Source organism: Aquila chrysaetos, chromosome 2 (assembly GCF_900496995.4).
Source record: "Aquila chrysaetos chrysaetos chromosome 2, bAquChr1.4, whole genome shotgun sequence".
NCBI classification, from domain to species: Eukaryota; Metazoa; Chordata; class Aves; order Accipitriformes; family Accipitridae; genus Aquila; species Aquila chrysaetos.
This window is the reverse complement of record NC_044005.1, coordinates 10,922,622-10,946,343: the sequence shown is the minus strand read 5'-3', so window position 1 is coordinate 10,946,343 and position 23,722 is coordinate 10,922,622. Positions and strand designations below refer to the sequence as shown.

General features: G+C 42.8%; 1 protein-coding gene across 4 annotated transcripts; it reads left to right on the top strand.

Annotated features, from left to right (window-relative positions):
* Nucleotides 1-1,845: 1,845 nt before the first annotated feature.
* C2H14orf180 (chromosome 2 C14orf180 homolog) lies at nt 1,846-21,233 on the top strand. Of its 4 annotated transcripts, XM_030007241.2 has the most exons (6): nt 1,846-1,992; nt 9,651-9,751; nt 10,555-10,662; nt 14,446-14,569; nt 16,496-16,522; nt 19,314-21,233. In XM_030007241.2, the coding sequence occupies exons 3-6, from the start codon at nt 10,645-10,647 to the stop codon at nt 19,514-19,516; spliced, it is 372 nt and encodes a 123-aa protein (XP_029863101.1). In that variant the 5' UTR covers nt 1,846-1,992; nt 9,651-9,751; nt 10,555-10,644; the 3' UTR covers nt 19,517-21,233. The 4 variants fall into 4 exon arrangements, with proteins under 4 accessions (XP_029863101.1, XP_029863102.1, XP_029863100.1 ...); XM_030007242.1 differs by lacking the exons at nt 1,846-1,992; nt 9,651-9,751; nt 10,555-10,662 and adding an exon at nt 11,863-12,069 and having other exon boundaries at nt 19,314-19,384; nt 19,469-21,233; XM_030007240.1 differs by lacking the exons at nt 1,846-1,992; nt 9,651-9,751; nt 10,555-10,662 and adding an exon at nt 11,863-12,069 and having other exon boundaries at nt 19,317-21,233.
* The last annotated feature ends 2,489 nt before the right edge of the window (nt 21,234-23,722 follow it).

Below are 23,722 nucleotides of genomic sequence, written 5' to 3'. Positions count from 1 at the left end.
AAGTATATGGCTTTATATATATTGTGATATTCCTCTCTGCTACCTGCTCCATACTCTGCCTCACTGCAAAACTTTCACAGGGTTGATCTTCGGTGTTACAGGATTTATAGTAACATTTCCCACAGTTTTTATGCTCTGATTATTCTTGATGTACTCTCCCTGGATAGTTGTGAGCTTCACAGCCTGCAGAAGCCTTTGGTTGAAGCACCTCAGAGCAGTCACCTGCCCCTGATAGCAGGGGATTTTGTAGGAGGTGGGTTGAGCAATCAGTTGACCCCAGCACTCAGCTCTGCTGCTGGCTTGCTGAGTGGCCTTGGGCGAGTCACTTTGCGACCCCGTACCTCAGTTTCCCCTTCCGACAGATGGGAAAAGCAGCACAGAGCCAGTTGGGTGAAACACCCTCAGAGACTTTGATGAACACAGCAATCAGAAATGGGAAATGGATTCCTCAATATCATTAATGACCCACCTCCTGGGACTGCTGCCCGCTCCTTGCCTGCACCAGCTTTCCCCATGCCTTACTGCTCTGGGGTCTCCCTTGCTGCTTTAGAGATCCCCATGCCCCCACAACACACCTCCACCTCTCCTGTGCTTCAGCAACCTCTCCTCCAACGATCTTTTTCCAGAAGCTCAGTGGAGCCTATTACCTTCATTTTCTTTCTTCCCCCCCCGCCCCAGAGATTCCTCCCCTTAAATACTGGCTGCTGTTTGCAGTTCAGGCAGCCCAGCACGCTTTGTCCTCCCCTCGCCTGCGCCCATCGCAGCAGCACCCTGGGCAGCTGTAAGCCCAGCGGTACCAAAGGGCTGGCTAGACCCTCAGCGCATCAAGTGTCTGATCAGTCAGTGATTTTCCCCAGCTATTCTCGCCTAGGAGAGAGGGCGTTTATTCCTCATTTTTTCCATAGTTATGCAAACATTTGCACCATGCACTGTGATGATTTCTTTTCTCAAAAATATTGAGCAATAGGAAAGATCTGGGAACCAGTATCTGGTGTAATGCCAGAGCACTGGAGAAGCATTAAGGACAAATTTTGATTTATTTACTCTAATACTATTCCTCAAGCAGGGATCAATCACCTAAAATCAGAGACACTGTAAACAATATACTGTAAATACAGCTAAAATCAAATACACTGATACCTTTTAATTTTAGCCAAGAATGGATTTAGTCAAATCCCGGCCAAATTTGTCCCAGATGTAACTCCAGTAACAGCAGTAAACATTGCACCAGAGAGGAACTTGGTCCATTTTCTCTTCCTTACTGACAAATGATTTATGGAAACTGCAAAACTGCTGATGCAAGCACAAGTACAAGAGAGGGTGCAAATGCACAGCAATCCCCTCAGTAGTCACCATGGCTATTGTGCTTTGTTCCACTCTATTTACAAATTATTAAACATATTGACCACAGCTTCATGTTTTGAAATCAAGAAGACAAAGAATCCATTTTTATTACTTTATTAACCTTTTTTATTTAACCTGGTAATAAAACTACTCAACTGTGTGGTGAAAACTCGATTAAAATTTGCCTTAGCTCCAGGAGCCACACAGGCAAATGCTCCAGTAGTTACCTAAGTTGGTTTCCCGGTAAAAGCTTTGCTCTGTTATCAGATTCTGTTATGCAGTACATAGATCCCTGCTTTACAGCCAGCATCAATTCAGGAGGTAGTTTGAAAGCTTTCGGGCTCTCCCAATGATTGCTTAGCTTTTCTTTCACAGCAATTACAGTCCCTTCATTTAATTTCAATGGAAACTTTAGTGTTTTAGACCTTGCCCATGTAGCTGAATGCTCATCTCTGGATCTTATTTCCAGTCCTCAGGAGGACTGGTTTTGATGACCTAGTCTGATTACAGCATCTTTGACAGCTTTAAAGGAATTTGCTCGGGGGAAGGAGACAGCTGCTGCTCTGATGAAGGATTTTTCTGAGCAGGCCTCCCAAGCTAGATATGTCAGTCTGAGATGCTGCCTACGTTTTTCATCGTGACCAACAGGTACGTCTAAAAACGTTTTGTGGTTTTGCCTGTATAGGCCAGTGTGGAGAGAGCCTCTACCATAAAACTGCTTAACCTGCTTCTGTCAAAACGCTGCAGCTTCTTGGCTTCTGTTCCCTTATGTTGTATATTCAGCCTCTCTGGAAACTGTGGGCCAAATCTTTAGTCTGGTGTAAACTGGCATTGCTCCTTCAGTTTATACAGGCTTCAGGGCAGGAGCAGTCTCTTTACCAGTATCTATGGCTCTTATACAGCCCTGGTCTTAAACAAGACTTATGAAAATGAGCATATTATTTATGATCAATAATAAACATTATTAGGAGCTGCAATAAAATCTCTTAGCAGACTTTTTAGAATTGAATCAGTATAAAAGCAATATGACAATCTGTTCCTCTAGAGCCTGTTTAGCCATTAATGTTGAAAACAAGGTAAGCAACATTTCAGATCCCAAACAACCCAATCTACCTCCAGAAAGGAGGTCTGACCTGCCTAATGTTGTGTGGATCAGGAAAGCTCTATGTTCCCTTCCTAGTGCCATTCCCAAACCCAGGAATTAATGTCCATTTTGCTCATATAAAGCACCTAGAGTGAATGGGTCATTATTCAGACAGGACTGTTTTGCAATAAAAGGTTTTGGCAAGTATCTGAATTTACAAAGTTCTAGATATGCATCCTGGAGCAGCTACTTTACTTTTTGGGGAGCAAACAAAGCAAAGATTTTAGATAGGAGGGGTTTAGTTGCACATGCCTAGGGCCAGAGCTACTGTTGCATGGATTGTTGGGCAGAGCCAAGGTTTGGAGGAATTCATCCCCAAAATACCTCCAGCCTTGGTTTTGTAAGAGATTCCTGTGTAAACAGATGGCTCAATGGACTGAGAGCTGCTTGGTACACTGGAGTGCTAGCTTCTCCTGTCCAGGGCCAGCCCATTTCCACCACTACACGCTGCCCCAAAATCCAACTCTGAACCAACAAGTAAAGGTGACAACCACCAGTGCCACCTGCTCCAAATTCTCCACATTCCCTTTCTTTTTCTGTCTCTGTATTGTTTATTTATGTTGCACATCCCCAGAAAAAAAGGAAGTGGTGCCATTTTGCTGCCTTGTAGGTGTTTGATTTCTGTTTGGTAAAGGCAAAGGAGCTGAAGGTGTCCTTTCTGAAATAGCAGTGGGGAACACAGAACAGAGAGTGTATCATGGCCACGCAAACCCACCAGTCTTGATTAGCCTGGCACTTACTTGGTCTCCTTCTCCAACACAGGATGCTGGTTCACACCAGATCCTCCTGAAAGACATGACAGAGTGGTGGCTCCAGTATGCACCTTCCTACGGGTTCGTTTGAGGAAATCCTCTCCTCTTCTAGTCTCAGATATGCTTTCTGTACATGCTTTAGTGGAGGGACATATTTTGCATCCAAGGAAAAATTGCAGGCTTCAGGAAAGCATGTGTTTCTCAATACGCCCACCTATCTGAAACAGGAGAGGCACCCAACACCTGGATCACCCATCACTCTCTGGTAGCAGGCTGCAGCGTTTGCTGCCACCACGACAAATGCCAGGTAAAGTCACCCAGCACAGCCCAGACAAACCCAGGCTGGAGGAGCAGGTGAGGAGAAGGCTGGCTACCAGTCTTAGAAATGGGAAGCAGGTGTCGTTGTGCAGAGATGAATGCTTGTGAGAAAAATTCATTTAAAGAGAAGGAAGTGTGAAGCAGACAGATACTTTCTTCACTCATGTACTGCAAGCAGAGTATATTATTCAGAAGTTTACGCTGTGTGCCAGTGCATTGGAAGTGCCAAAATGTTGGAAATTCACCAGTTATAATAAGCTAGTGATAGCAGACCAGGCAGTGGGAATGTGACAGATGAAATTACTTGGCTTTTTGGCAGAAGCCAGTAGAGCCATAACTCAAGAGAGCAGAGTGCTAACCTCACAGTCAGACTGTGCCCCTCATAGTAACATTATTTTAACCAGAGAAAAATAGAAATTATTGCTCTGGTCAGATAAGAAACTTGATATTTGTGTTTTGGGATCAACAGTACTTTGCCCCAGTCTTTGTATTTAATATTACTTCACTTAACCAAAGAGCAAATGCCATTACACATGCCCTAACAAATTTCCATTCACTGCAATATTCTTTCAGGGGTGTAAGTAGAAAGGCAGCTTGACCCAAAGTGCCCTAACAGAGATAAGTTTTGCTCTTTTAATGGAGATCTATCAGTTCTATAGATGTGAGTAACAGAGGTGAAATCCTGCCGGGGTTCCACATGTGGAACTCTTCATTGGAGTCAGTGGCATCCCTGATTGTGGAGTGGGGAAAAACCAGGTGTCCTTTTACTTTCTTTTAGAAATGTTGCACAAAAAAAAGACTTGTAAAGAAAATGTCAGTCAAACAGAAGGCAACTTTTCTGTAAAGAAGTCTTATAGCATCCCTTGCTAATAACTTTTTGATTTGGACCGTCAAATATGTCCATCAAAGAAGTTGACACTTCTTCCCAGCTCTGGCACTATCCATGCAGCAAGTGACAAAGCTTGCCAAAACCAGGAGTGTCAGGAATTGGTGTTTCAGTTCTATAGCCTCAAGGGAGTCACAGAAGCAGGAGAGCTCTTCTTGTCTGAAGGGCGAGTGGTGGCCTTGCTTTTCCATCATCTTCACTATAGAGTTGGAAAGAGCCTTTTGGCCCAGGATGCTCCAAAAGGGATCTAATTTTTTTTCCAGCTCTCCAATCCACAGGGAGAAATGCTAACACTAGGTAGAGAGCATAAGAGCACTCCAGTCTTGATACTTCTCCCAGAAATGCTTGCTAGAGCAGATATAATGCATGAAAGAGAGAATGCAAGACACTGAACCAGCTCTCTGTACTGAGAAGTTTTGCCTCTGTCAGGGAACAGCCACATAACCAGAATCTTATGATAGACCAAAAGCTCAGTTTCAGTTTTCCTCCCTTCAGACACTATTAATTCAACATCTCCATAGCTGTCCTGTGAAACTTATTTCTTGCCTTTGCATTTGTCTAGCTTTAAAAGAAAAGGCAAAGTAATTTCCGTTGTTTCATTGAGGAAACTGATTGAAAGGCTCATATATTTGGGATGATGAAAAATATGCTGATGAAAACGCTCCACATCAGAAAAAGTGCATTTGTTTAAGCAGAGATGATTCTGACCAACATATTAATTTAAGCTGAGAGGTTTCCTGGTCCTGGACCAAATTTCTGATAAGAATGAAGGAGAGAGAAGGGGGGGAAAAAGAAAGACGTCTGTAACTGTTACAAGGCAGCTAGTAACAAGCTGCCTCCTAGGCAGCATTTTAAGGATCTGATCCAAACCTGCCAGGGATCAGAGTTGGACCGCGGTTCCACACTCTCCAGTAAAAGTCCATCCTGCTCTCAGCTACCCCATTGTAAGACACAAATTGTCTTGGCATGAACAGGACCTTCCAACACTCCTGAAGGCATGCCAAAGGATGCTCTGCTTTGGAACAAAACCACAACTTAAATCTTTAGCTTGCCTGTGCAAAACATAACTGGCTTTCAGCCTGACTTATCTGTATGCCCTGATGTCCACAAGCATTCTTTGATGTGCTGCCTGAATTTTCCCTTGCTTAGCTTCCTTGCCTCAGCTTATATTGAGATGCAATTGAATATTAGGCTCCAGAAGCACTTGGCCAGTTTTGGAAATTGTACCAATTACTCTTTGTTAAACCTACTTGTTTTACTCTGAAAACACCAGCCTCCAGGGCTTGGAGAGGTGGAGGAGAAAGACTTACATATTAATTACAAGAAATTAAATCCAGAACAAATATCGGCATTAATAGACATATCATTAATGTAAAATGACTTCCAATGACAGAGGGATTTGCCACTTGCTTTTTATATTCTTCATCATCCAATATCACCATCCAAACTCTATCCAATTCATGCATATTTTACTCATTTGGGCTTTTCTTATGCTTCGATCTGCTCTTTTCTCCATTTTTCTGTTCTTCTTTCATGTCATTAATCTAATCTAATCCCCTTCCAAGGTGACACTGTAAATGGAGCTCAAGAGCATTTACATCAGTACTTTCAAAGCATCTTATGTAGCGATGCCTGCACCTAGGTGCTTTACGATTCCCTTGGCTTCTTCCCTTCCCATTGCTGTCAGTCCCACTTGATGCCTTTCTCAGCACCAGTTTGGCATTAATGGCTACCAGGTTTCTAAAATCCATTAAGGACAGACAGTGGCTTGCAGAAGTCAACAGAAGCCTTTTGATATCTGGGATTTAGACAAGACCGCTAATCCCCTTTTTAGGCTATACCCTGCAGTCATCCTAGCCTGAATTCTCCTCAGGCCAAAACTCTGCTGGGAAAATGGGGAATTGTTACAGAAAGTCCCGACCAACACAACAGAGAGCACAAAATGATTACCGCTAAAACGGAACTCCTGAAGATAATTCTGCTTTTGCTGTTTCTAAGGGGTTTTCTTTTCATGTCTTTTTTTGCCTCCCTTTGTGTTTTATGCCAGCTCAGCCATCCTCCTGCTGCAGTGGGTTCATCTTTCTCATTCATCTCATGGCTGGTGGCAGCCCTGCCATCAACAGCAGCCCAGGTGCTTTAAGCAGAGGTTCCAGTTCTGCTCCTTTTTGTTCCTAATGTATGACAAACGTGTGACAAAAGCTGACTCAGAATGACCTTACTCACTCCAGCCCTGTCCATCTCCTACATCCCACGCCAACAGGACTGGCTGATGTGGAATCAGTGAGCCAACAACAGTTATTAGCATATGGTTACTTGGTAACTCTTATTCAATCAATACATGCTTTACATTTAAGATCCTAGTGGCAGGATGAACAGAAGGAATTAGAAAACCTCAGGTGGAATAAACCTAATGGCTTATGGGACATTTCCAAAATAAAAATGCATGTTGAATCACAAATAATATCTTGGCTGTAATCTCAGGAGTCTAATTATGAAAAGGATGTGGAATCATTCTGTAATTATTTAGAAAGTTCATTTGAGCAGCCAGAAATTCTCTCTATGTTTACTATATATCATCACAAGTACTCTGTGGTTATTTGTAACATCTACCCGGAAAGACGCATGAATAAGAGAGGCAATTTTAAGAAATGGAGACAGATCCATGCCTTTTATATGTCAATGGATTCGTGCCAGAGATTAATTGAGACCAGATTCCTCAACAGAGTTAAATCATTTCTAGCCAGTCCCAGTAGAGCACAAATCACTGTGCCCTGCAGCGGGGACATTCTCACCATAATGCCAAACCCTACTACACATTCTGCTCAATGCTAGTGTCTTTCCCTTAGAAAAGAGCTCAGTTCAAAACCAGTACAAATTCCTGCATGCTGTGGATTTGAAACTGGTGCCACAGCTCCAGGAAGGCAATCATCACTCAGAAGGACCTGCTAAATCCACAAACGAAGCCAGGGCTCTGCCTTCAGAAATGAATTCTGTTGTGCTGCATCAGATGGCTGCATGTGGTATTACCATGCCTAATCTAATTTTTGCAAAGAGTAACAATCCAGGCCTGCAGTTCCTCGATGAATGGCCTCAGGTCTGCCTATCTGCATCAAAAGGGAGCTTGTAGATCTGTGTGATCATGAAAATTTCCAGCACAGGGTAGTAATACCTAAAGGGCGAAGAGAAGGTCTCACTGGGAGGATAGGACACTTGTGGGTCCTTCACGGAGCACCATAGGGACTGTCAATGTTGTGCTTTCTACTGACCACACTGCCCTTCCTTAGGGACAAATGCACCTGGGTACACAGCTCTCTGGGCATCACAGGAATCAATGAATACACGGAAAGGAAAATTGATTGCTTTCAGCCTAGCTGGCTACACACACCAAGTGTTATCAGGCCATCTTCCCCTTCATTGCTCTGTCTCCATCTTGCCTTGGTGTTGATCTTTTTTTTCCCCAACTCCACAAAAACGCCCCATTTTGGAGTGACCATCAGATGAGACATTAACCATGACCCTTCTGGTTGTGGAATACCCATGGAAACGCACAGTCCAAAGGGCTGATTTTTGTCTTGAGGTTGGGATTTATACAGTGCTTTCCTCCCTGGGAGGTCTGAGGAGCAGAAACGGCACCGTATGACACCTCATGGGTGTCCCACACCTTTCAGCAGTAAATCTGTTTCTCCAGAGGCAGAAAAAGGAAGAAGGCACACAGCTAATTATACTCTGCGGGGCAACTTGCCTTTTTATTTCCTGATGTATTCCCTGACTGGTGGAAAATCACTCTTGGCAAACACAAAACTTACCTTACTGCCAAAAGGTGCATCTGTAAATTATTAATCAAGAGCACACAGAACGACAAAAGGTGGAATATTGAACAAAGGCTCAACTGACACTCTGGAAGTTGAAGAAGATATGGAAGACTCCCTTCTAATTTATTTATTCCTTTTCTGTTCTGTTATCCTGATATGCTGCTTCCAGTTACCACTGCACCCTGCACTGTATGGTATTACGTGATTTTGTTTTCAGATTGTTGGAGATAAAGTTGCTTCATTATTAATATATATGCACTGTGCATATCCATAAATATTGAATATATACGTGTGTGTAAACCTACTGGAAGTGTTAATAGTTAAGATAAACTAAGTCCATTATTGCAATGAGTGACTATTTCTATGACCCTATTTGCAATAAAACCAGATTCAATGATATGAGAAAATTGCTAGGTTTCAAAATAATTGAACCAGGCCAGATGAATCCCCACAAAGGCATCATTTACAAAGTACTTTGCTTGTCTAGAATATTTATTCCCGCAGAAGGAAATGGAAAAAGAGTTCATATGGTTACACAGCTATCCTCTGAGTGTAAAATTGTTTTATCATGTTATGTTTATTTCCTAGACATCTTCCATTGGGGTATTGCAGGGAAATACTGGCTGTGCAGTTAGTTTCTTTGTGTGGACTGTTCATATTTATTCGCTGGGAAGTCAATCATGTTCTGTTCAGGCTTGTTTTGTTTTTCTGCTGAGCAAACACTTAAGCAGCCCTTTTCTTGTAAAAACTTATTTGCATATACAATGTGCACCATTCAAAGTCGGCACTACACAGACAGTTGAGATGTCTTTGCTTTCCCTCCTATGTACCATGGGAAGTAGTGGAGTTCTTCCTGAAAACACTGGCGTTGCTCATTAAGACTGCAGTATATTGTTCGTGTTTAAGGACTCCATCAGCAGTTACAGATATTTTTAGTTTGTCTTGTATTGAAAGCCTGGATAGATTTTTACTATTAAATGTTCACAGCAAAATGCTTCCAAGCAATCTACAGACAAAGAATTACTCCCAGCAATTATCCACTGAATAAATCTGAATAATGAATACATTCACAAAAGTCACTATCTATTTGTGAACAATTAGCTGAAAGAAATAGAGGTGACGCTCATCAGCTAAATAATTAATTTACTAATTCTTTGTCCAGCTTTGCTTCTGACATATGTTGCATGAAATGAGATCAAAGCTTAGAAGAAAAATTACTTTAAAAGAAGGGCAATGTTGAAGGAAATTCTTCCATTTTCCAAAGCAGACATTATCCCACTATTTTAACTATTATTTATTACCAGTGATTTCAGAGGCTAGTGAAATTATTTTCCTGGAATCTTTCACTTCATGCATTAAACTGTGTTTTATTCCTCATGTATATCCAATATTAGGTTGTTAAACTGCAATCAAAAGCACTTAGTAGGAATGGATCTGTCCCTGCTATGAGATTTGGACTCCTGACATTTTTATCCACTGGAACTGGAGTGCCCAGGTAACTACTAACTATTCAAGCATTTACAACATTTCTATCAATATAATTAACACATTGTGGGATAAAAGTGAGAATGACACTATGAAATGATCATTCCTAACATTTGGATAGCAATCTTTCATGAAAACATTTCTAAGCTGCCCAATTATTTTTCAATAAAATTAACAGAAAAATTATTTACATCTAAGGGGAATCTAGAACTGAAAAGAAATGGTTTCTGGCATTGAAAATGATAAAAATGTTGTCTCCATATGTCCATTTCTTGAAAACAACAACCCCCCTGGACTTTTCTGCAGGGTTTTTTTAAAGAAAATACCAAAAAGTTTCCAACAAAGTGTTAGAAAAATGTGAGACCTTTCCCTCAACAAAACCAGATTCAGTGAAAAAGACAGGAACGAGGTTTTTCATTCAGGTCTAAAAGCTCATGAGCCCACTGCCACTCTCTGCAGGAGTAAGAGGCTGCGCAAGCCCTTCTTATATGCCTTGCTGGATGACGCTAGTAAAAATAAATGAGAAAATTCACATGGAGAAAGTCAAAGCTGGATGATGACTTCCCTCTTCCCACCTCCATCAGTTTTGCTGGTCAAAGTAGGCAGGTGAATTCCTTCTAATATTAATGAATAGCAAGCGATTATCACAATAGGAGGAAGGAGGAACCAGAGGAGAAGCTAGGGACCACGGTTTGGAAGGCTTTGTCACCTTTCTGTCTAGGATCTACTATGACCAAAATTTTGAAGAATGACTTTTCCCGACCAAAAGCTCAGCTTAGGTATCCCAAAATAACTGCTGTGAAACACTTGCAGGGTACACCAGAGAGGGGATTTTGAGAGCGTTTCACAAGTCCTGCAGCTGTGAGCCGGTTGCAGCATGAGGAAAAGCCCTCCATCACCCCAATGTACAGGAAAGAGAAGGTAAGGTAACTCTTTCCAGGTGGCTTTTAGATATGGTGCGTTCAGTGAAGAGCCCCAGGCCAGCAAAATCAGTTCTTCTCTATGTTGACACTGCTTTCACCACTGGAAAGGGAAGGGCTTGAGGACAGCAGCCCCTGCAAGCACTGCAGACCCGTGCAGAGGCTGAGCTGCGGGAGGGCAGCAAGGCTCTAGGGGGCTGCTGACCCCACATCAGCCACAGATGCCTCCCCTGCTGTCCTGGCCCACTTTTCTCTGGGGGACGATCCCAGTCCTTCCCATCTACTCACCCACTCCCCAAATCCCTGAAAGGAAGATTAAGACCGTGAAGCCCACAGAGCTGCTGTGCCCTCTGGTTCCTAGTGCCAACGCAAGCATCTTCCAACCCTCGCTCCACTGGCTAGGTGCAAAACGAGGGCCAGTCTGAGCATGCCATGGAAGAATCCATCCAACCACCTGGAAAATAACACAAAACTGGAGTACTTTAGACATGTCACAGCAAATAAATAGCTCCAGGAAAAGAGCAGCAAAAAAAGCTCAAGCTTGTGCTTCTAGAGACAGTAAACCACCATATTTCAGCAGTCACGGCAGGTATTTCTGACTGGAAATTGTATATTTGATGATGACCAGCCTTCAGCATTTGACAAGGGGCTGTTAAAGCCTCTTGAACAGTAAATCACCTCTCTTCCTATCAATAATCTTATTATAATATCTGTAGAAATGTCTAATATTAAAAGCCCACTTTATTACTATAATAATGGATCTAATTTGTAAAACATATAAAGTGAGGCCATAACTGTACTGGAGGGAGATATATGTGATCCCACTACATCTATATCATTTCCTGATGGCCTTACCCATATATTTTGAATGGGAGAAGGATTAAAAGCAATCCCACTTGCAAGATTTTTGAGTTTGGGAATGGCTTCTGGAAAGGAGATCAATATGATCATGGAAATGCAGCAATCATTATAAAAAGAACAGCCTCAACTTCATGTTTACGCACATAAATACGTAGGTGTTTATTTGTGATTTGCTCCATTCAGGCCCTTTCCAGTTGCCAGGAAAGCCCTGCTTTCCAGCTGCACAATCAGTATTATCACTATGTGCTATTTTTGGTGACTGAGTACATTTCAAGCAACGTCATCCTTCCCAAGCCAACACTGGTATGAAGGGCGGAAACTCTTCTTTCCACTCCTCTGTCATTTGCTGCTGCTCCCATCTGCTCGGTGTCACTGTCTGCGCAGTCCTGACTGCAGAGGGATCTCCAGACGCTTTCCCCTGCTCCTTCTCATTTTCTTGAGCAAGTGGCTTTCCAACCGAAGCTTTGTGTGGGAGGCTTCATGTTGGCATCCAGAGTACATGTCCCAGATATGTCCAGCCCCACCTTCTAGCGCAGAGGAGCTGCCGGTAAGTAATCTCTTGATGGGCGATAGAGTCCTTGTGTCCAACACCCGGAGCTTTTCACAGATGGGTTGTTTTTAAGGGCAAATAATTTCCCAGCTAGCACTTTGGTAGGTTTCCAGCTCTTGTCACAGTATGGTAACACTAAGTTTCTGTCTGAGGGGAGAATGCATCATTTCTTCTTACACTGTGTAGCTTTGATTTCCATAAGTTATTAGTCTAGTAAATATTGTAAATACCACTTCCTTTTTAAGTTCTTCCTTGGCTAGGTGCTACCCAACCAGCTAGTTGTTTAATGTTTTTCTCTGCTGGTGTGATGTTGCTATTGTGTTTGGAAAAGCTCCTATGGATGAAAGCCACACTTGGAGTTATAAATCTCTTCAAATATAAGGTTCAGTTTCCTTGGCTGTGCCACGGGAGGAGCCCTCCTAGCTAAAGCTACAACCACCGCTACTCTGAGCTGGGCTGTGTCTCCCTGAACTTGTTTCAGTTTACACAGACTAATTAAATATTCATTATGCCAGAAAGTGTGTGTGTGTGTGTGTGGCTATAGCAGAGTGATTAGGGTACTCACCTGGTAGATGAGAGACCCTGTTCCCAGTGACTGCTCCAATGAATATTTAAGTATTTCATATTAAGTGTACATTGGAGCAAGGATAGAAGCAGGCTTCTCCCACCCCCAAGGGAGCACCCAAACACCAGGCTGTAAAGTCATTCTTTCATTCTTTCTTTCTTTAGCTCAATGAATATTTAATTATTCGAGGCCAAATGAGGCAGCTTCAGTGACAGAGACTGAGATTCCCTGCTCCCATGTGTGCACCATAGCTCTGATGATGAGGGCGTGCATATAAGAGATGTGGGTTCCTATTCCTTTGGACTTAGAAAGAAGTTGAATCCAGGTTTCCCATACCCTGAATGGGTCTTCCAGCTTCTGAGCTGCTGAATAAAAAACACAGAGCTCCACAATACAATGTCCCCGGTCATGAGACAGAGGTGGTATGGATGCTTGTATGACCCCAAGGTCAGAGAAAGCATCCTTATCAGTGACAAATTAAGCTGAAATCTGGTTTATAAATCTCTCAGGAGAAGGTATCAAAGCTGAAGATGTTCCTCACTCCATGGCAGTTCCTGCTGGCTATGTTATGTGCCTTTCTGAGATTATCCAGAGCATGATGCATAAGGAAACCTACTTCTTCTCTGTAGTCTGGGGTCTGACACCCCCAGACTGTAGTTAATGGGACTTAATCCTGCTTCCGCAGCCCAAGGAGTGGGTGTGTGAAATGGTGAATGTGGGGAAAGCATCCAAAAATAAAAGGTGTATGGCAAGGGTATTTGAGTCCAAAAATGGGCAAAAGTAGCAGGGGTTAAGGAGTAGAAAGATTAAAGCAGGAAGAAAAACATAGAGGAAGGAGCGTGCAATCACTGAGTGGGGAAATGACACACAAGGGAAAAATAAGGAGCAGGGACAGTGACAAGAAGGAGCAAACAAACCATCTAAGAAATAATACTCTTTACCTAGCAGAGGAACAAGAGGGAAGGAGGACAAAGGGGTAGGGAAGATGACTTTGATTTTAAAGTAAAAATAATATGTGGAGAATCTCTGTCACCCACTTAGGTCTTTGAAAAGTAGAAAATTTGCCATCTGGTCTCCACTTCCAGAGGACAGTGGGTGTCTCTGAACTGAGATGCTTGGGATTCACTTTGGGGAATTGACTGTGGGAGCATTCCTAGGCAGAAAAGGGACTTACTACTATTATTGCAGCTCTGTTTCTTGTCATTTGGCAGAATTCACAGCAATCTGATTCCGTTATCAAAGACTGAGTGTGGCTTCCAAGCAAAAACCAGAGCAACAACATAATTGTGACATCAAAGTGCAAACAAATTACCTTCTCATACCCATCAGGATAGTGTCCAAACCCAAAACTGCTGCATAGTCTCAGTTGTTGAAATGGCAACACTACATTCAGAATGGAGCTGCTTAGCTCAGAAGAACATTTCAAAGGTGCTCCCAATGATATGGTTCATATATTTCATATCACATTTATGTCCGTCTACCCCAGGGTTGTTGAGCACATACCTTCAGTAATTGTTCACTCCAATTCAGAGAAATCCTTTCTGAACACTTTACTGCCTGTTACTTTAACCAACCTTTTTCCTGAGAAAACAGTTGTGGAGTACTGAAGACCTATAACAATGAAGGAATATCCATATTGTCTTGTTATAAATATTACAGTGGTCTGACTATAAATGTCAAAACAGATGTGTTTCATATCATGTCCTTCGAGGGACATGGTAACATAGCCACAAAAGCTCAAAGCTTCACCCAGATGCATTACTCCAGTTTGAATGGCGACGTGTTTTGTGTTTTGATCAACTCTTTAGACAGATGACAGTAGCTATCCTCCTTCAATATTGAGGAAAAGGCCACCTGTGGACCAAGCTGTGGGGGAAAAGCGGAAAGCAGAGAGAAAGGTTCGATTCCGTGAGCCAGAAGTCATTGAATATGGTATGCTCAAGCCATTAAGCCTTTTGGCATGAACTTTCTAGCTTCTAACATCCACCCTGTCTGTCCACATCAGCTTCTCCCTCTGATAATGTTATTTGTGATTTTGAGCTCAGCATGGAACAGATGACAGACAATTTTTGCTCTGTGCTCTGCAGAATTGCATCTGGTCCATTTACCTGCCTGCCCGGGGAGAAGACAGGCTCCTGCACCGCATTGGAGCAGCCTCAGGGTTGTTCTCTCGGTGAACTCCTGAGTCAGCCCCCACAGGGATCAGTGTAGACCATGGCTTTGGCTGAGCCCCAGGTCTACCCCAGAACAATGCTTCCACTCCCAGAAAAGGATCTCAGACCAAATTTAAACATGCTTATGTCATTCTAGGTAACCAGAATGTAATGGCGGGGAAGGAGCCAGCCCTTTCATGTTTCTGAGTAGCATGCATGCCATGGGATACAATAGCAAAGGTCTGAGCCTAGCTGACCCACTGGGATTAAAAGTAGCCAGGATGTAACCATTTTTGCCAAGGAGGGCATCCAAGCAATGATACAGCTAGCATAACCTCTGGTCTTTCATTCATGAGCCAAAGTAACAGTTTGCTCAGTGTAGTGAACTGGGAGTGACCTTAAGCAGAGGGCTAGCACAGGGATCCAGTTTGCACTTCTGCACATGCTATATACAATTCATAACCAAATAAGAACTGTTGTTTCATTCTGAGTTCCACAAATGGACCCAACTAAGAAAAATTGTATTTATTGTTAGGGAACTAAAATTGTGTGGTTTTGATACGTCAGTCAGTAAAAACACAGGTGACAGAATGGTAAAATTTCTGTGTCAGCCACCTGTTTGGACTGCTACTCAGCTTCTGAAAACAAGACTTGGCATCTGCTGATGTGTCTAAACAGACTTCTCATTGGTTTTGCAATACATTGTTTGTGGTGCCTCCTAATGCAGGAGGGAAAAGCTGTTTCTTGATAAGGTTGTTGACATGGCCTGGGCTTTCCCATCAAAACTGAACTCCTGGGAAGACTCAGTGAGTCAGCGCTAAATTATTTAAAGCTCATCTGACTGCTCAAGAGCAGGATTTTGATGAGAGCTAATACCTCCTTCAGCTCCCTGCCAGAGTCCATGCCCTCACATCAGCACTGGTAATCCTGCAGTCAAATCCAGCCCGAGGGGACCAGGTTCATCTCCCACTGGCTCTGAATTCAGCACAGCCATGCTTGAGTTCCAGGGAGCTGCAAGGATGGAGAAGACTGACTCTTTTACGTGAAGGCATGAGAAATGTCACAACCCATAGTTAGTACTCTGTCTTGCAAACAGCCTGTGATTTAGATGATTTGGTGTTTGTCCACACAATGTTATTAACATAGAGGCTGGTAAAATGAAGGTTGCTGGCACCACTGAAATTTTTCCATTCTCTGGACTTTTCAGGAGGATTGTGCCTGGGCCCTGGCTGCCAAACAGAGGCAGTTCCAGGATATTGTTGGATGAAAATTGTATCTGACAGTGGGCTTTGTTTTTTTTAACTTTCATTCTTCTCTCAGCCTGCTGGTCTATCTGCTTTCCTTTCTAGAAATGATGTGGAATAGGGAGGTCTTTTTTGCAAGAGCTGACTCCTGACCTCCCTGCAACAGCAGCAATCTCTGTCTCTGAACCCCCTGTCCTGGTTTCAGCTGGGATAGAGTTAATTTCCCCATATAATAATTTTTTCTCACTTTCCTGAAGTGCACCTACATCTGCATGTTTGCATGGAGTGGGTAGATCCTCATCTGACATAACTCTGTGCAGCCAGAAGTGGTGTAAGAGGTGGCCCAGCATCTATAAGGCGACAGGCAATTTCAGAGACACTGCTTGGCGCTTGCTTTTTTATTCATCTGCTGCAAAGAGGCCTTTCCAGGCATGTAAGAACATTTTCATTCTGTTTTCCAGCTATTTCCTGCTATGACTACGTAGTGGGTAAGTTGAAGTTTCACATTATAACTGTGAGCCATCCATGGCACTAACTTGAGTTTGCTCTGTGGCTGCTGGGATGCACTGTGCAAATATGCCCCCCGTATACAAAGCATTTTGTACTGTCAGTGGTTGTTGCTTTTTCTTCTCAGCATATGAAGCACAAGGTGTTGATAAGGTCTGGTGCAGTATTTTAAACAAGACATCTAGTAAGACAAATAGTGGAAACAAAAATGAAATCCCTGAAGCTATTTTTAATTTAAATATAATTAATATATTTTATGGCGATAGAATAGGTACAGGTTTTTCACTAAGATATGCAGGGAAAGCACCCCAAGCAAAACAATAGTTCTCCCTGCTGACTTTCATATGTGGAAAAGAGACAATTCATTTATATGCTGGCAGCAGGGTAGAAATAATAAAAATAATCTGTTGTTTCTTTCTTGTTTGCAAGGATGTTTGAGGCCAGCCAGCCTCACAGACGTTCAAGCAAATGTGTGTATCTGGATGTTCTTATGATGGTGATCATTTCTAGAGGCTCTGGCCAACATCCAGCCCCTGCTGTATGCAATGAAGTAAAGGGAGAGGGGTACTTATATGTATGCATTTATACACACACACACAGAGCCATAGCGTTGGGATGCCAAAAGGCCTCCCAAGCAAATGTCCCCATATCCCCTAGCTGTCGCTACTGCCCAGGAAAGAGGGGTTGTATGCTCATGCCAATGGCAGCATCAGCTAAAGCAGTTATAGGGCTAGGAACAAGGTACTATAGGCAGGAAAGATCCAGGTGAAAAAGAAAAGACCAAATATCCCTCAGGTGACAGTGGAAATGTATGTCCAAGGCAGGAACTGAACCAAAATCTCCTGTATCCCAGTCCAGTGCTTTTCTCAGATGAGTTGCCTTTTTCTTAGACTGGGCACATGTCTAGGGCTGAGTGTATTGTTCCAACAAGCAATTTAACTAACAAATTTAAGCATTAATTTTCTATTTGTAATCTAGAAAAAAAGCAAGCTTGCATTTAAGCGCGTAATTGTACTGATGTGCTGAAGCTGTTGTGAGCACAGCTCATCACTATTTTGTGGGTGGGATTATTCTTCCACATTATTTTTTTTCTGTTCCTGCACTGAACATGCTCCCTAATTGAGAGGATGTAAGGAAAAGCCAAGTTTGCATTTGAGATCACCCAGAAATTTCACATGGAGAGTAACTTTCGCAAGAATGAAAAAGGTTATAAGCACTTCATCATAGAAAAGGGCTGATGTGAAAAGCTGTTTAGCTTTCACAGAAAAGTTTCACTGTTACCAGCTATGCTCGTCAGCCAGGCCCCATGCTTTGAAAGGCAGGTGGTCACCCAGCCGAGAACTGTGTTGTGTGGTGTGGGAGATCACACAAGGGAAATACCAACTTCCAAATCACAAATCTCTGCAAAAGCAGAAAGTGGTGAGTAATTCCCTGGCTAAATACCTTCATATAAACCATTCATAGAACAATGCCAAATAAACAAATTTATAAAAATTGAAGTCTGCTCATGGATAATTTACAAACAGAAAAAAAAGGCTAAATTCAAATGAATAAATTATTTGCTGCAAATAATTCACTCAGGTCTATTATGGGACATTGATTTGGTTTCTGGTTAGCTATAAAATGACTGCCTATTAACATTTTACCTTTTCCCCATACACTTTTTGATACATTATTATGTGTTTCTCGCTTGGTTTTACGACTTTTACCTTCCTCTCTGTACATCTGTATGACAGTTTAATTGACTGGTGTGTATTCCAGGGCTCGTACTAGAGGCTAATTTAAATATGTTACAGCTAATGTTGGCCCTTTACCCATAATAATACACACCACATTTTTATCTTCTTATTGATTATGTGCATATGGCAGGCAAATAGCTGCACACTATGGGTTTTTATTCAGGCATGAATTTGGCTTTATACTGCATGTTTAATACTCAAAGTGCTTTATAAAATAATACCGATTGTGCAATGGCCATGCAGTCAAACAGAACAGCCAGATCTGAATCAAACTGAATCCCCAAGGCTCATGGGTGGATACACACATGCAAGGGCTGAGGCACAGATGTTGGCAAGCTAAATGTAGCCCATTGATTTCCACATATGTACTGTGCCTGACCTATGGCACTTTAAACATACTTGAACTATATTTTAAAGGCAAGAAAAATGTTTACAGTGCCCCTGCTTAATAGCAAGTGCAGAGGATGTTCCACTGTTATTAGCACACCTAGCACTTACAGAGAGGTTAAACCTGCCAGAGCTTTCTAAATATGCCTCTCGGTTAATGGAGCCACATTTTGGCTCTTACTGTAATTACTAGGAGCCCCAAACAAGCTGAGTTACCAGGGAAAAGGACAGAAATCTAGATCTTCCCTCTTTTATGGAACATTTGTGAGCATTAAATAATTAGACGAGGTAGCTTAATATTCTCCTAGTATTTAACTTAACATTTAGCATAAAGGTGTAAAAAATAATTGCTGGAGGGAAACTTGAGATCATGCATTAGCTATGGTAATCCTGTTCTTATTGTATATAATTAAACTCTTTAAATGTTCCATTAGATGAGATCTTTTGTACTCACCAGCCTCCATCAGGAGGTGTGACTCACGATCATTTAACTGATGCCTACGGAAGTACTCACAACCAGAGCCCTGTGTACCCTGCTGTTCCCAGAAAAATGGGACAAAGGCATCAGCAGGGGGTCAAATTTGGGAAGTGTTTAAGATGACACTAAATTAATGTTGCTTTCTTTTTTCTCCTCATCACCGTTCAGTAGATGACAGGTCATCATCTGGATTGCCTGTGCTCCTGTGGCTCTCATTTTGCGCAGTGCTGATCCTTGCTGTGAGTCTCTACTACACCAGCATGAAGAAAGATGTCAAAGTCCTGGAGGAATTTCAATCCCAACTTGTTATCTTCTTTCTTCAGATAAGACACGTTGCTCAGAAATGCTGGACTTGGTTTATGAGGCAGTAGCAATGTCCTCTGGCCTGACAGACATCTCAGAGCACTGCTAACCAGCATGCAGCAGCACAAAGCTCCCAGTCTACTCCAGCCACGTGCGGGGAGCACGTGAGCATCCACCCCAAACAGCAAGAAAACCACCCCTGTTGTGCACTGTCCAGCAGCCACTTGGTCTCTTTTTTCTTCTTCGTTCTTTTCATATTAGTGGGTGGTCATACTAGCACCTAGAGGTCCCACCAAATTCATGCTCCATCATCCTGAACAGCAAAGAAGTATCTGAATTTTGTCTCCCAAAGAGCTTACCAACTGCTGATATGAGGAGCAGAAGCAGGGAGAGAAATACATTGATCTGTGCAGGCAGCAGCAAGCTCTGAATAAAAGTCTCCTGAGTCTCAGGTCAAGGCTTTAAATACCCAACCATCTTTCTCCTCAAGTCTCCTAAGAGCTATTCTGCAAAAGTTAAATTAAAGCTGAGCTATTGCACAAACACTGCTCTGGTGGCCAAAGGCTTGGCAAGCTGCTATATTTATACACCTGAAATGATTATTAGTAAAAAACCAGCAAATGGCTTTCTTGTTTCCCTTCATGCATTTCTTTCCTCCATGGGCAAAAGCTGTTTCTTAATGTTTCACTTGACTCCCAGGTGTGAAAAAGAACATGAAAACTCATTTAAACAGTAAATAGTTTATTTGCCTAACATAATAAATAGCAGCATTGAATCCCAATCTAATTATCAAATCAGTAGTTTAATCCTCTGGGTTTGATTCAGTCCATAAACCCCACTAGCTGAGCTTACAAGATTTATGATAGTGCTTGTGTTCAGTCAGAGGTTATGCTTTTAAGCCTGGGTGTTCAAGGCCTTATGTAATGGTAATATGGACTGTTTATGAAGGTGTGAGAGGCAAAGCCCCTTTATCCCTGCATTGTCCCACCACAGTATACACGTCTCTGAAGGGAATCCTTTTAATGGAGATCATGCAATAAATGTGGAATGGTTCTCTGGGTGTCTGAGAGGAGAGCAAGTGAGTGTAAGCTTATGAGCTTCAGCTACGTTTTTTCCCTAGACAAAACCAACACAACCAGCTTTTTAGGCCTTAGATTCTTGTCAAGTAGCACCTGATGTGTGCTTGGGTTTATTTGGTATGATAAGGTTGACATCACCTGTAAGAGCTGAAGAAAAGGAAAAAGAAAAAAAAGAGAAAGAAAACTCTGCAAACAAGGTGGAAGAGATGCCTGCAAGACCTTGGCTCAAATTCCCCTGCCATTGCAACTCACCAAAAAGAAAAAATGGTGCTTTATTTTTAATTTTTTTTAAATTTTTTTTTAAAGAGGGGCATACCTCTCTGCCCTTCCAACCTTCTTCCAAGCAGCCCAAGGAGTTTAACCAGGCAGAGGATAAGCAGAAGCATATGCAGCCTTCTCACTAAAGGAGAGTGGGCAGCAAGTTGATTGAGAACAAGTCAAAAAAAAATGCAGTTCAGGACAGAAAGAAGTGATTTCAGTGACTATTCTCATGCTCCTTCTAAGATGTCAAAGGCCACAGCAATTGCATTCAACACGCTGCTGGTCTGGGAAGCAGAGCTTGCTGCAGGAGGAGTGTTTAGCTCAGTGGCTATTTGTGCAAAATGCTTGGGTACCCCAGCTCTGAGGGTAAGTTTCACTGCTGCTTCCCTTCCCTCTCCCCCATCTCAGCCCTGCTGTTTAGGTAATAAAGAAGAAAGGTTTTAAACTTGTGTGCTGGTGAATCTCTGATAAAAAGGTTTGGATCGGTACCTGCATGGGGCAAGGGTCTCATTGCAACTTCTGTTTGCATTTGTTAAAGTTTATGGTCTTTTTAATGTTCATGTTGAAACTCTGGCAAATCAGTGGCGTTCCTTTTTTAGGTCTGGACTGACATGTCCTCCCGGCACATAGCAACTAGCCCCTTCAAAACAGGAGCCTTTTCTGAAGGGACAGTTCCCTCACTGCAAGCCATGGCACATTGCAACAAGAAAGCAAAGCCTGAACTGACAAGAACCGAGCAATCTTAAGAGCAAGAGCAGTAGAGTGAACCCTTCTAATATGTTAGCAACCTGGTTTCAGTAAACTTAAAACAAGCCAAAGGGTTAAGGTAAAACAGGAACTCCTCTTAGGACTGTGAAGGAAAATGCAGAGGCACTGCGAAGTCCATATGTGTGCTCACCTCCCAGCACGGCTCCCCAGGAGATGGGCATGGGACCACCTTTCCACCGGGTCTGAGTTAAATGGAAAATGGCCACATTCTCCCTGCTGGGGCCCAACTTTATCAGTGTGAGTGAGAACGGCTATCACATCTGGGCTGTCAGGGAAATTAAGCAGAGTAATGGCTATTCTTGGCTTCTGCCTAGGCTCTGGTTGGGACAGTTTTGGACATGGACAAAGGCAGCACTTGAGTTTTCTGTCTCGCCATGGCCTTGCAAGGCCTCCCAGGTCAGGATTGTTCGCTGTGGTCAGACAAATACATGGCAGGCTGCAGAAAGCCAAAATAAAATCGCTACAAAGCCAGAATGTTTGAAATAAATAAAAGTTAAACCCCATTCCTGGGAGAGAGGTGGCATTTTGCAGGTGAAGAAACTGAAGCTAAGAAAGCCAATGCATCTGTGCAAGTGAATGAAGCAGGTCAGTAACAAGGCTGGGAATAGGAGAAAAAATCCCAACTCCTGGGCCTGCATTTATTCACAGCTGCGCAGCTTCATTGCGGACTTACCTGCTTTATTTCCTTCTCACACTGAAGCTCTTTCCCATTCATCCATCCTGCTTACACACACACACCCCCACACACCCTTTTCCCACTCTGCTCCTTCTTTCTGTTCTTTATCCATCACAGACCTATCTTCAGCACTGTGAGCTGGATGGGATTTCTCCTTATTCTTGTTCAATGCTGTTTTTCTAGGTGTGACACCTTTGTCAGTTTGGAAGAACTAATAGGAGCTCTAAAGTTACACAAAATCAGTCATGTTGGGTAATAACTCCCTTGCTGGCCATGCTGGGTAATATTTCCCTTCAGCACAACTCCTGAGAATTGCCCATAAAGAGGTAAAAAAGGAGGAGTACATAATCTGTTGCAAACGGCCGAGATGCTCACCTGAATTCACGCTGGTGCCAGTGTGGTGAATCGCTTTAGAAGTCAAGAATCCTGCAGCCAACCAGTTCTGAGCAATTATTTAATCTAGCTTGGCAATGGTCATGTTTCAGCTTTAAAGAGCTGAAAGAGGGAGTGGTGGAGGACAGTACTCTTGCAGCAATTTTTGAAGCAGACAGCGAGTAGGTGGACTTCCCAGGAGCAGTGTCTAGGGTGGCAGGAGTCAAAGGGCCAGAAGAGAGTAGAAGAGGTCTGTGCGTGAAAATGGGCTAGTGACAGGGTCTAAGGGTAGAAGTGCTGCCTAATATCCCTTATGCAATGAGTATGAAATTAATGCACAACAGTAGAAGCACTTCCTAATATCCCTTATGCAATAACTATGAAATTAATGCACAGCAGAAATCAACAGACCACAAGAGTACAGGGTAAGTGTTGTTTTGACAGTGTTCAGTACATTCCTGCAGCATGAACGGAGGGCAGCTGCCAACACCCTCTTCAGGCAGGTTCACCACATCAGTGACACCTGATTGCACTAGCAGGAGTATCCATACCCATACAGTTAGAGGAGATAGAAAAGGACACAGTGAGATGACACAAGATTTTTTTACATTAACCTTTTAATGCACTCAGCATTTGTGGTGGTAAAAGGCAGCCCCAAAAACTGCTTCTAGTCCCACTCCCTCCCTTCATCTCTCCAGCTCTGCTAGTCTGGAAGCAAGTTAATGGAGCAGGAGAAGCCCATAGCAGCAATTTTAATTGTCATTTCTGCCTTTTGCCACTTTGAAGCAAGCAGAAGGGCTGGCAGCATGTGACTAGAAAAAGGGTATTACCAGCTACCCTCAAGGGGTATCTCAGGAACGTCTAAGATAATAGTGTGGACTTGTTTCTTATTAATTCCTCACTCCAGGATAGCTGTTGGGAACCTTTAGGCCCACCTCTGAAGAGGAAGGCTGATGCTACATGAAGAAAATTAATCAGATGGCATTTAGAAAATGAACATGCCCATGCAGCCTGTGGTCCTCCTTTACGTTTGGTAACAAGCTGCCTTTCAGCTGCATGCTGACATGGGAGCACCTTCTCCTTGTCTCCTATGGCATTAGGGTTCACTGCTGGAAGAT